The sequence below is a fragment of the Petaurus breviceps genome, unplaced genomic scaffold, assembly GCF_028583685.1.
Source record: "Petaurus breviceps papuanus isolate PSGF00001 unplaced genomic scaffold, PetGlider_PUasm1.0 37, whole genome shotgun sequence".
NCBI classification, from domain to species: Eukaryota; Metazoa; Chordata; class Mammalia; order Diprotodontia; family Petauridae; genus Petaurus; species Petaurus breviceps.
Window position 1 is genome coordinate 78363925 of NW_027186296.1, and position 14382 is coordinate 78378306.

Consider the following 14382-nt stretch of genomic DNA (forward strand, 5'->3'; position numbering starts at 1 on the left):
TTCAAATCCAGCCTCAGACACTTACATACACACAAAAACTAGCCATGTGACCTTGGGCATGTCACTTAACCCCAACTGCCCTGCAAAAACAAACTGACTGGTATTTATTTGGGGTGGTTAGGTGGTGCAGTGAATAGAGCAACAGCCCTGGGGTCAGGAGGACCTGAGTTTGGATCTGGCCTCACATACTTAACACACACAAAAAAACTAGCTGTGTGACCTTGGGCAAGTCATTTTACTACAATTGCCCTCCAAAAAGCAAAAAAAAAGACACAGATTGTTGAGAAGCAGAGTGATGCAAAGAGAAATTAGACACAGTTTTAGTTCTATAAATATTGCACAGTCTGGTAGGAGAGATAAGTTATGTATTTAAATATCTGTAACATAGAAGAGAATTGAGAGGTAGAGAGATGGCCTGAAATCTTGGATGTACTGGATGAAAGTTCCGAATGGAAGGGGCAGCTGCCTCTGACACATCCTGGCTGTAGGATTAATCTATTTCACAGGGTTGGTGTGAAGAAAGTGCTTTGTAAACATAAATTTAAATTATAATAGTACACATGTGTGTTTAAATATATAATTAATAAAAGAAATGAAAGTGAATTTAAGGAAATTAGGTAGAATACCATAGCAAATCAGGTATTAGGTGATGAGTACATCAATTAGAGCTGTGGCTGGAGACGTGGAAAAAGGTAATAAAATCTAAGTGGCATTTCAGTGAATAAGCAGCATTTTCATGTCTATCTGATTATGTTGGAACATAAAAAATTATCTTTAAGGTTATAAGCCTTAGGAATCAAAGCTAAATTTTTTAAAAAGCAGATAAATATGTAAAACAAGAACAAAGTTAGAATTTAGGGGTAGAGATATGTTTCCTTTCCCCTCCTTACTTCCCAGAGTTTAAAATGTGAAAAAAGCTTGTCTGCATCAAATTCAATGGTAAAAAGCAATTTTTTAAAATTTCTATTTAGGAGAGGCAGCATGGTGTAATGGAAACATTACTCCACTGGTCTTAAGTCAGAATTCTTAGTCATAATTAACATTTACCAGCTTTAAGACTGCAAGCAAATCATCTAGAATCTCTCAGCCTCAGTAATTAAATCTGCAAATTAGATATGCTAATACACTATTTACCAACATAGTATTGCTGTGAGGTAAGTGCTCTGTAAATATTAAAATACTAAATAAAGATGAACTGTATCACTCAAAATAAGGAAAATAAAATTCTCACTTAACTAGCTACAAGGAAAAGGCCAAAGAAAAATCTCTGCTCCAGATACATTTAAAGGAGAATTCTATCAAACTTTTAAAAGAGCAATTAATACCAATACGATATAAATTATCTTTTAAAATTAGTAAAGAAAACATTCTACTCAACTCCTTTTAGGAAAGAAATACAATCCTGATACCTAAAGCATAGAAGGATAAAGCAAAGAGAGGGATATCATTAATTTAGGTTTTGAAATTTTAAATAAAATCTAGCAAAAAGATTGCATTAATTTATAAAAAAAAAAGTCACTGATCAAGTTGGATTAATGCCAAGGAAATAAGAATGGTCCAGTGATAATAAAATAATAATTAATCATATTAAAGGCAAAAAATTCAAACCTCAATTATATCAGCTGATAACAATCTCTGATAAAATACAACACTCAATTATGATTAAAAGTCCTACAAAGCACAGGCATAGAAAAATTTTTAATATGATTAAAAAAAAAAGTTATCTTCTAGAATTCCCATTTACTCAGATTTATTAATACCTATTAAGAAAGGGCAAAGAGTCTTAACATAAATTTAGACAAGAAGAGGAAAGCAAAAACTACAGTTAGAGTAACAAGTTATACTTCATATCAGCAAACCTTCTAGAAGAAGCTTTTTTATGGGGAGGGGGGGGATATTCCAGTGAAGAAATTTCTTCACTTCATTTCTAACAATCTTAGTTGCAAGTTAAGTGATTTACCCACTGCCACACAACTAGGGGCAGCTAGGTGGTGCAGTAGATAGAACCAAGCTTGGCTTGGAGTCAGAAGATACATTCATCCCTGTGAATTCAAATCCTGCTTCAGACAGGTGACCCTGGGCAAGTCACTTACCCGTTTGCCTCAATTCCTCAACTGTAAAATGATCTGGAGAAGGAAATGGCAAATCACTCCAGTATCTTTGTCAAAAAAACCTCAAACTGGGTCATGAAGAATCAGACACTATGAAAAACAACTCAACAAAAACCATAAATAGTATATGTTAAAATGCAGTACTTAAATCCTGATCTAACTCCAAGGCTAGTCAGTCAATAAATATTTATTAAGCACCTACTATGTGCTAAGCTCTGGGGAAACAAAGAAAAGACTGCTCCTACTCTCGAGGAGCTCATTGTCTAATGGGGAAGACAATATGCAAACAATATTTACAAACAAGCTCTAAACAGGACAGAATAGAAATAATCACTAGAGAAAAAATGAGAAAATTAAAGGGGATATAAAAAGGCTTTCTTTAAAAGGTGAGATTTTAACTGGGACTTAAAGGAAGCCAGTAGGGAGGGAGGGAGAGTGAGCATGCAGGAATGGGGCGACAATCAATGAAAACACCTGGGGTTAGAAGAGATTGACAATTTTGTACAAGAAACAGAAAGAAGACCTGTGTAATTGAATTGCAGCGTACATGGGAGATCAGAAAGGTAGGAAAGGCCAAGTTATGAAGGGCTTTCAACATCAAAGGATTTGATATTTAATCCTGGAGGTGATAGAGAGCCATTGGAGTTTACTGGATGATGAGATGACATGATCAGACCTGTACTAATTTAGGGAGATCACTTTGGTAGCTGAGTGAAGGATGTACTGAAGAGGGGAGAGACTTGTGGTCCTCTATCTCTCAGGCCATTTCTTGCCAAAAGATAGAAAAAGTAAATGAAGGAGTAACTATGCAAGAAAAGCACACTCCTACCAGAGTGGATGCTAGAACTGATCCAATCTTTCTAGAAAATAATTCGGAGTTACGTCAGAATAGAAACCAAACTGTTCATAAAATCTGCCCCAATACTAGGCATATTCCTTGAGTATATCTAAGTCCTTTACATGCCAAAGATTTGTGGCAGCATTTTTTTGTGTGGTAGCAAAAAATAAAAGAGAAAACTTGGAAATAAAGCAGAAGAATGGATGAATAAATTGTGATAATGAATCTAATGTAATATACCATAAAAGTGAATATGAGGAATTCAGAAAACTTTAAAAGACTTCTAGGAACCAATGCATTCCAAAAAAAGCAGAACCAAGAGAACTGAATATCAAATGACCAAAATAATATGAAGGAAAACAGAAAGACTACAAAATATGAATTAATGCAATAATTACTAATCTGAATTGTGGAAGGCAAATGATGAAACACACTTCCTCTCAACAGAGGAAAGGTAGACTACAGGAATGTAATATTTCATATGCCATCAGATATGTTGACATATTAGTTTGTTCTGCTTAACTATTTTTTCTGTCAGTGGAATGACCAGTAATAGAGATGATGGGGGTGTAAAAAAAAAACAAAAAACACTGAATTTCTTGCATCACTCTGAACCAAGAAAGCGCCTACATAAGTCTTTTATTGCTACAACCCAAATCCAGTTAAGGAACTTATAGAGCTCAAACCAGGGTGAGCAGTAATCAGAATCTACCCTGGATTTAACCACTTAAGAGCACTGAAAATTTACAACCTGAGCTATCCCTGAGATCCTGAAATAGCATTTAACACTCAACATCCCACAAAATCAGAAATGGGACTAGCCTGGACCTTCCCTACAGAAGTGCCACAGAACCTGGCTTTAATATAAAGTCTAAAGTGAGAAAGGAGGCTGGAATGAGGAGCAAACAAATAAAAAACAGGGACACTCAAGATACAAACCAAGAATCAGAGAATAACTCCAAAATATTTACAGCAAAACACAAAAGAAAACACAGCTTAGACACAACTTCAACTAGAATTACTGGAGGAAATGAAGCAAGATTTCTAACAGAGTTGAAAACCATTTTTATAAATTTATTAAATAAGAGTGCTAGAAGAAAAAAAAATAGCTATTGACTAAAGAATTGGAAAGGGAATTAACAGATGTTGGTGCTTCTCTCTCTGGTAACTAACTGTATGTATGCAATGGTCAGACGGCAAGAAGCCCTGTCGGTTTGTTGAGTTTATTTTCTCTATCTGTATTTTTTGTCCGCTTGTAACTTGTTTGTACTCTATGAAGTTCAGGGTGCTAACTTTTCCCCCTGAACTAAGTAATGATATATGTTTGGTTAAAGTAATATTGTTAACCCTTTTTGAGGAGCTTTCCTTTAGAAAAGCAGACCAAAGAACTTGTGCTAGCAGCCATCCTGGGTATGCTAGGGTGCATGCTGCTACAAGAAGCCACAGTCAGTATTTAGCAGCCATCAGGGGCTTAGGGTTGAGGCACAAACATTCACAAGAAATGGCTGGAAATATCAACCATTATGTGGAGAAGAGAGGAAACTACATAGTGATTTAATATTAGGTGTGACATGTTTGTATTTCTGCTACAGTCAAATGACTTATGTGAATAAACTAATCTCCATCTTGGAGAAGAAGATAAAGGGTCCTCAAAGAATATTACTCTACATTCCACATAACTACAGTGAATGAAGGGCTCCTAAAGGAAACAGCTCTAAGACTTCAATAGGAGAAAAGGTATCTAAGTTATAAAGGAGAGACTGGACCCTTGTCAGGATAACTGAAAATGAAAAAGTACCTACTCATAAAAGAAAGGAAGGAAAAGGACAACTGTACAAGTGAGCCTAATGGCAAATTTAAGGTTCTTCCTGAAGAGGTGAAAGCTGGATGTCCTAAGGATGAAGAAGATGTCTGTCCTCCCAAGGGTGTTATAATTGAAGTTATCTGCTACGAGATTATCTACTAAGGCAAAGAGAAAGAAAAGAAGAGCAGCTATAGTTTGTGATTCCCAGATTAGGAGTAATGAGGCAGTTATGTGCTAACCTGCTAACAATAAGAGAGATCTATTATCTTCCAAAACATAGAAGAGAATCCGCCAAAACTTATTGAAATGAATGGGCACTACCCACTTGGGGTGATCTACTACAAGAAGGAACCTAAAAAGTTTTTCCAATGACGATGAAGTCTTCAGTAAGGAAAACTGAAGACCACAGGAGCACAAGTTATGTAGACAAGGGATGCAAAAGAAAAATTAGTTTGGAAAGTGAATAGCTGGTTAAAAAGGTGGAATTTGAGAATGGATTCTTTTATCATAGCTTACAGCAAAGGGCTAACAGATTTCTGGTTAAAAATGAAATACATAATGTATTTGACAAGTGTCTTGAAAAACTAGTCAAAAAAGTGTTGCATGAATTTTCTTATCACGTTGACTAACTAATGATAATTAAGTCGACATGAAGCAAAAGAGGTTTTGTTACAGAGTGTAACAATTCCCTAGTAGTATTTATACATTACATGAAATGAAAAAAGAAAAAAAAAGATGGCTGCTCATTAAAGTACAACTAGCCACACAAGGAAAAGTATGCTTGATAAGAAAAATGTTTATAATTAGCTAAAGTAGATAAGGGATGTGTCCCATTTCTATAGCTAGTTTCAGTGAATCAAAAGAAATTGTCTGTCAGGCTGAAAAAGGGAAGGGGAACATTCCAGAGAATCTGAAATCCTTTTTTTTTTTTAAGTAATTAAGTTTTTTTCATACAAATTAGAGAAGACACTGAAGGAAACCAGCTGCTGCAGATGGTCTGACAGTTCATACAAGGGTCATTACATAGCAAAGTGGCAAATAAAAAATAAAATGGAGTTAGTTACGTTCTCCCAAAAATTCACTGTCAACAAGTGTTTTAAACTAAAAAAGCATGGGGGACACAGAAGAATATATTCCCAAAGTTAGATCCTATAGAGTAGCTTTAAAAAACAGCTAAGACTCAAAAAATCACAGAAGACAAAATCCAAGAAAAGAGCCAATAGTAAAACCCATAGCCCCAAGAATCTATATACAAATGCTCTACATTTGGGTAAATAAGAGGATCTAAATGTTCTAACATGAGCGGAAAATTTTGACTAGGTTATCACTGAGTCTTTATAAGATGAAACTCATGACTGGAAAGGTAAAAGGGTGAGTGGAGTAGCATATATTAAAAAGACATTCATGTGAAGAAATGAAGAAACCAGGGGAGAAGCAAGACAGAAGGTACATATGTGAAGGTCAAAGGAGGAAGAAATAGAAGTGATTTTGTCAGTAGAGTACACTTGAGATCCCTGGGACAGTTAGATGAATTAGGAGTTTGAGCAACAGATCATAAGCCAGGGACAAGAGGCATGATAGAGAAGTGATGGGAGACTTGAGTTATCTAGATATCTGTTGACCCTGTGCCAAAAGCAAAGCAGAAAGTAACTTCTTGACCTGCCTTATAATAATTTCAACTTTCAAAGGGTAGAAGAACCAACAAAAAAAACTTATTCTGGATCTGATTCTCATTAACAGGGAGGAACTGGTTGATGGAACCTTGGGGGAAAGTTATCACTCCATCTTACATTATGGGCAGTCTGACATGTACCCTGGATTTTAGGAAAGCAAATTTCAATGGTTTCAAAGGAAAAATAGATAGAATCCCATAGAAAAAATTCTTTAGCAGAAGTCAGTTGAGAAGGGATAGATGTTCAAAAATGAAATGTCTAAGATACAAAGGGAAACAATTCCACTAAGAAATTAGAATGGATACGTCTAAAGAGGCTTCTGTGGATGCACATGTTAACTCAGCAACTTAGATTTCAAAAGGAAATATATAGAAAATGTAAGCAAAACCATGTAACAGAAAACGAATACAAGACTATGGCATGGTGATCCTGTAAAAATAGCATAAAAATGCTAAAGCATAGAAAGAGCTGAGGCTAGTAAGCTAAAGCCAACAAAAAGGGGTTTTCCAGTTATAGTGGAAGAAAAAGGAGAATCAAAGAAGGACCAGGACTTTTGCTTGGGATGGATGGGACAATGAAAATTAATCACAGAGAGAAGGCAGACCTGCTCAATTCTTATTTTGCTTCCATTTTGTTTATAAAGAAAAATGACCTTTACCCTAGAAGTGACAGAACAAAAATGACTAACAGGAAGTTGATACAAAAGATAAGAAGGCAGAGGACTTAGCTTTCCCTAAGTTACCTGGGTCCAGATCAACCCCATCCTCAGGTACTGAAAGAACTGGCAGGCATGACTGCTTAACCATTGTCAGTGACACTGCAATTCTTAATTATACTAGTACAGACCACCTATAAGGAATTATTATTTCTCCCATAATTTAGGTCTGTCTTTATTGGTATAAAATATTTATAGTTGTATTTAGAGTTCCTGTGTGTTATGGCAGGTAAAACCCCAAGTATTTTGTACATGCTATGATTATTTTTAAATAGAATTTCTCTTTCTATCTCTTCTGGTTGGGTTTTGTTGGTAATATACAAAAATAGTGAAAATTTATATAGAGCCATACGTTTTTCATCACAGCCAACAAGTGGATTTGTTTTGACTATTTATTTGTTTCGAGAAGGAGTTTCTTTTTAAGGAGTAAGAGTTAAGGAGGGAAGAGTAAGTGATGTCAAAAAAGGAAGAAAAGAAAGAAAAGAGGATTAATGAATCATTTGAATAAAACAACAATATAATATCTGAGAAACCAGAAGACAGGTATAAAATGATGCAGAGTAAAAAGAACCAAGAAAACAATTTATGCTATAACAATACTGTAAAAATAGACAACTTTGAAAAATTTAAGAACATCAATCAATACAATAATCAAGATGACAAAGAATGATACCCATCTCCCAACAGAGGGGTGATAAAGAATAGGACATGTTTCTGGACATAGCCAATGTAATCATTTGTTTTGTTTAATTAACTATGTGTATTTATTTGGAGTTTTTTTTTTGAGGGGAGGGTGCTGTCTTTTTTTTTGGAGGGGGAAGGCAGAGCAACTGGGGTAAGTGACTTGCCCAAGGTCACACAACTAATAAGTATTAAGTGACTGAGGCCAAATTTGAATTCAGGTCCTCCTGACTCTAGGGCCAATGCTCTATTCACTGTGCCACCTAGCTACCCTTAAACTATGTGTATTTGTTTTCAGGGTTTTCCTCTTTTTTTCCACTGGAGGCAGGAAAAAGATAAATTTGTTCATTTTTAAAAATTAATTTAAAAATACATAAAAGAGGGGCGGCCAGTTGGCTCAGTGAGTTAAGAACCAGCTCCAGTGTCGGGATGACCTGGGGATCAAATCTGGGCTCAGACACTTAGCACCACACCCAGAAATAACTGGCCATGTAACCTTGAACAAGTTACTTAATCCCAATTGCTTTTAAAAAAAAATACATAAAAGAGAACAGAAAAAATGTCATAAGGGGATGTAAAAGTAGGGTAATATTTGAACTAGTACATTAAGAAATACATTTTAAGGTAAGGAAGTTATAGTAGACATTCATAGTTTCATATATGCTCCTCTTTTTCTGTTCTCTATATGGTAAAATGTTCCTTTTTTATATTTGTCAAGTTCATAACTATTAAAAAATTTTAAATACCTATTGTTATCCTAATTATGGGGGTGGCTAGGTGGCTCAGTGAATGGAGCACTGGCCCTGGAGTCAGGAGAAGCTGAGTTCAATCTGGCCTCAGACACTTAACACAAAACTAGAAGTGTGACCTTGGGCAAGTCACTTAACCCCGACTGCCCTACCTTGCCCCCCTTCCAAAAAGCAAAAAAAAAAAGTGTGTGTGTGTGTGTGTATCCTAATTGTGCAGGCAGCAGAATATTTTTAAAAATTTTTTCAAAACACTCCTCGGTTTGCAGGAATGGTTAATTAGGGATTACATCCTTCATAATCATGGTGAAATTTTCTAGTACCTGAAATTTTAGTATTCAGTAATCCATTTAAGAATACTCAAATAAGCCTGCACCCAAAAACTTACCGGTGATAGGCTTCTCTCCGATACTTTTTCAGTGCATGCCTGTCCATGTTAGCTGGCATCTCTGCTGTGTTCTGTAACCGATCACTCCAAGAGGTAGTCATCTTTGTTAACGTATGCTGCATTCCAGGAAAGAAGAGTAAAGCCATTTAGTATTAGTATCTCTTCACTGGTATTGAATAAACATATCCATGAAATGCTAGTTTACAAACAACTGACTGAAGAAACTATAACTTCAAAATATTTGTAAATTCATGAAAATAAACTCCACATGTAGATAACCAGTCTCAAAATTATTCAAGGTAACACAGATATTGGCAATGCTACTTTTAATAAATAATTCAGAATAACTGCCAAATTACTTATTTTAAGCAAATTTCAGAAACTATACAATTGAGAGCTTTACATATAACTTTTCAAACAATAAATTTTTAAAAGAATTTATTATGAAGTTATATACATTAACTTCAGAGTAAAATAAGTATATACACATGTAATATCTATAATCATCTATGTATTCTTTAACGCATCTAATTTTTAAGAAAAATGTAATGTATATTAGAGTACTAATATACAATCTACAGCTTAATTTATGATTGTTATTCTCCCTGTCTGCTTCCAAAAAGTTCTTTATATGATCTACAAAATTAAAGCATGAGGGGCGGCTAGGGCTAGGTGGCACAGTGAATACAGCACCTACTCTGGAGTCAGGAGGACCTCAGTTCCAATTCAGACACTTAACACAAAAACTAGTCGTTTGAGCTTGGGCAAGTCACTTAACCCCAATTGCCCCCCCCCAAAAAAAATTAAAGCATGTATATAATCAGACAATTAAAAATAAAAACATAACAAAAAGCAGTTGGTAAGAGTAGATAAAATTAGGCATCCAGGATAAGCTAATTATTACAACTGAGCACAGAATTTAAAGAAAAATCTGAGAATAAGGAAAAATACATTCACGTAAAGTTCTTATATTAAAAAAAACTATCCAAGTTTATCATAAAAGAATCATATTTCCAGGTATAGAATACTAAGAAAAATTTGTTCTACATTTTCTTAGCATATGGAGATAGTGATAACAATATTTTCAACTATGGTTTTGCAAAAAATAAAGCAAAATTCTTCAAATGGAAATTTTTCAAGCAGAACCTGGATAAACTGAGGGCCTAACATTTCATCCTGATTGAGTGAAGACATTTCAGTGGGAAAGTAAGATAACATGTCCCCTTCTAATGATCTAATACTGTCCTTTTTTTCCTTTTTCAATATGTGCATAAGCTGCTTTTAACTGGTGTTAAAGACTACAGACTAAAAGAGAGGAACTGAAGCATCTCACATTCATGTCACTAAAGTGAATATCTAACTGAGGAGGCGAATGAGATTAACTTTGCGTACTTAAAACATAATGCAATGTTCTTAAGTTACACTCATAATTCTGAAGTTATCATCTGTAAACAGCTTTAAGTAAAAATAAAAAACTTTCACACACAGTTTAAAAACATACCACATGATTACTAGTGTCTTTAAGAAACCTTCTATGTTCTATGTCTCCGAAATAGCACTCTATTGCAGGCCTTAATTCTGACAGATAATCTGTACTTCAAGATTTATAGACTAGATATCCATCTGGCTATTTTCAATTCCTAGAGTTAAAGCTTCTTTATAATCTTATTTGGGAATCGAAACTTGCAAATATTTTATGTGGGAAGGGAATAATATTGTTTATATGACATTTCAGTTAAAATTTAGCCGAGAGGAAAACTAAAAGGAAAAAAACTTCCTACAATGTCGCTAAATATACCTATAAGTCTTACACCTAAAAAAATATTTTTGATCATTTCAATGAACAAAACATACCACAAATACCACAAGAATAAAGAACAATTTTAACGGAACAATCCACATTATTTTTTCTTGCCAAGCATTTCATTTTATAAAGTTTTAATTCAAACAAAAAAAAAAATAGCATACTAAATAATGAAGAAAATAACAATTGCATAATTTCATTCCACCCTGGATATCAATTCAATTTCATTCAAATATGAATTATGTGCCTGCTGTAATCAAGACACTAGGGATACAAAGATAAAAATGGCAGTCTTTGCCTCTGAGCAATTTCCAATTCCCTTGGAGATAAATGTACATGGAGAAGTGTAATGAAAGTCATAGAAGCAAAGGAGAGATCTGGATAGAGTGCTCTCTGAAAATTAGAAAAGAGAAGAATTTGAAAGCAGATAAGGATTCTAACAGGTCGAGGGGTTAAAACAAAGCCTTTTGACATCATGGCCCCCAAGTACCATTAGGTTTTGCTCCTTCCCTTGTACTCTTATGGTCCAACCAAACCGACTGTGTCCTTCACACAGAGAATTATTCCAGGAAAGAGGAATGATAAAAAATGGAAGAAGGAATGGTGATTGAAGAAAGCACTTGGTACTTATCTGTCTGCAAAGGTTTGATTAATTAATCTTAAGCTAAACTTTGATATGTTTATATCGATATAATGCAGGGAAACCCAAATCAATGATATATCTATTTTTAGCAAATAATAGAATGAAAAATAACACGAATTCTTATTCAAGCAACTTTAATATTTGAGATTTGAATCAAACCTTATTTTATTTCTAATTTTTAAAGGTCCATAATTTAATGCTAACTTGTGATGAATATACATCAGAGCATCATAATCTTATCTACTAATTTTTTAAAACAAACATTAAACATTCTGTATGGAATGTGGAGGTATAATTCCAAGAGTTTACACAATCTAGTTAAGGTCACAAAACAGATACACAAAGTAATAAATAACAAATATTGCAAGAGTCTGTCGTTCAGACATATCTGATGCTTCATGACCTCATTTGGGATTTTCTTAGCGAAGATAATGGAGTGGTTTGTCATTTTTTTTTTTATTTACATCATTCATCTCCGACAGATTTTGAGTTACAAAATTTCTCCCCATTTTTCCCCTACCCACCGGCCCAAAATAGTAGTCCCACAGGATATCCCCTCCTCCTTATGGTGGAACTCCATGCCCCAGTGCCTGTATATCTTATTTCCCAATTACATGAAAAACAGTATTAATAATAATATACTTATTTATGTATGTAAACATTTGACTTTAAAACTTTGAATTCCAGATTCATTACCTTCCTCCCTTGTCACCCACCCTTACTGGGAAGATAAGCAGTTCAGTATAGGTTGTACATGTGTAGCTAATGTAAAACATTACCATATTAGATATACTGTAAAAGACTGACTATATTTCCCTCCCTCCTATCCCAACTCGCACTAGTTGTATTCTCTACTTTGATCCTGTCCCTTTTCAAAAGTGGGTGCTTCCAACTTCCCTCCCCCCAAGGCTGCCCTCCCTTCCATCATCCCCCCTCTCATCCCCTTCCCTCCTATTCTCCTGGAGGATGAGATACCCTATTTAGTGTGTATTTCATTCCCTCCCCAAGCCAAATTCAATGAGAATAAGGTTGACCCATTCCCTTTTGCCTTCCAGTTCTTCCCCTCCATTGTAACCATTTTCCCTTGCCTCTTCTATATGAGAGTTTACCCCATTCAGTCTCTCCCCATCTCCTCTCATTATATGCCTCTCACCTCTTAATTTCACCTTTTAAGTATCATCCCTTCCTATTAAATTGGTCCTGTGCCCTCTATCTATGTATACCTGTAAACATATATACACACATTCACATATGTATTCATATGCCCATATACCCTCATATACAGACATATATATATTCCCTTAAACTATTTTCATACTGAGAAAAGTTTCATCAGTTACAATTATTGTTTTTCCATGTAGGAATGTTAATAGTTCAACTTTGATAAGTTCCTTATGATTTCTTTTCCCTGTTTACCTTCTCATGCTTCTCGTATCTAAATGTCTAATTTTCTATTCAACTTTGGTTTTTTCATCAAGAATGCTTGAAAGTCCTCTATTCTACTGAATCAACATATTTTCCCCTGAAACATGATACTCAGTTTTGCTGGGTAGGTGATTCTTGGTTTTAATTCCAGCTCCTTTGACCTCTGGAATATCACATTCCAAGCCCTTCGATCCCTCAGTATAGAAGCTGCCAGATACTGTGTTATCCTGATTGTGTTTCCACAATATTCAAATTGTTTCTTCCTGGCTGCTTGTAACAGTCTCTTCTTAATCTGGGAATTCCAGAACCTGGCTATAATTTTCCTAGGAGTTTACTTTTTGGGATCTTTTTCAGGAGGTGATCAGTGGATTCTTTCAACCTCTGTTTTGCCCTGTGGTTCTGAAACATCAGGGCAGTCTTCCTTGAGAATTTCTTGGAGGATGATTTCTAAGTTCTTTCTTTGATCATGGCTTTCAGGTAGTCCAGTAAATTTTTAAATTATCTCTCCTGGATCTATTTTCCAGGTCAGTGGTTCTTCCAATGACATATTTCACATTGCCTTCTATTCTTTCATTTGTTTGGATCTGTTTAACAGCATCTTGATTTCTCATAAAGTCATTAGCTTCCATTTGCTCCAATCTAATTCTGAAGGAATGATTCTCCTCAGTGAGCTTTTGAGATTCTTTTTCCATCTGGCAAATTCAGCTTTTTAAGGCATTCTTCTCGTTGCCTTTTTGAGCCTCTTTTGCCATTTGAGTTAGTCTGTTTTTTAAGGTGTGATTTTCCTCAGTCAGGCTGTTGACTCTCATTTCGTAATTTTCTTGCATCATTCTCATTTCTCTTCCCAATTTTTCCTCCACTTCTCTTATCTGCTTCTTAAGGTCCTCTATGGCTCATAACCAGCTCTTACTTTCCTTTGCAGCTTTTGGTGCAGGAGTTCTGACTTCACTGTCTTCCTCCTGTTCCATGCTTTGATACTTTTTGTCCCCAAAATAGGAGTCTAATGTTGGATTCTTCTATTTGCTTTGCTTCCTTTGCCTGGTCATGTTGCCACTCATATACTTGATTTTTGGGCCTTTTGCCACAGTGGGACTCTGCTACCAGACAGGGGAGCTTCATACCAAATGCTGGGGTTTTTTTCAGATGCTGGAGGTATTAGTTGGGTGCCCTTGCTGAAGACTCCACACGCTCTGGCAAGCTGAACACACCCCAGGACCTCCACCCTAGACCGCAATCCAGATCCAAGCAGGTTAAAGCAAGAGCGATTACCTCTAAGACTGGTTGCTTTGTGCCCCTACACTCTGCAGGCCAGGGGCTGAAGCTGCCATTTGGCAGCGGCTGTGTCCACAGCTCTCAGCGGCTCGCCCTTGGGGGCAAAAGCCAACGCACTCCCAACTACTGGGTCCCAAAGTCCGCACTGCACTGAACTCTCAATTTGTCCTTTGCATCTATGTGTTGATAATTCTGGAGACGGCAAGAGCTGCTAGTGATCTGGAGTCCCTCTGGCCGGCGGCTGGTCAGGCCGGCACAGGGGCTAAAACCTTCGGCTCACGT

At 35.8% G+C, this 14382-nt stretch overlaps 1 protein-coding gene across 6 annotated transcripts in view; it reads right to left on the minus strand.

Annotated features, from left to right (window-relative positions):
• NT5C2 (5'-nucleotidase, cytosolic II) overlaps window positions 1–14382 on the minus strand; it is a 266169-nt gene that overhangs the window by 64800 nt on the left and 186987 nt on the right. For all 6 annotated transcript variants that reach the window (XM_069098865.1, XM_069098868.1, XM_069098864.1 and 3 more), the window contains one exon: window positions 8957–9072. In XM_069098865.1, the coding sequence (XP_068954966.1) occupies window positions 8957–9057 (101 nt within the window). In that variant the 5' untranslated portion in view covers window positions 9058–9072. The remainder of the gene's footprint in view (window positions 1–8956; window positions 9073–14382) is intronic.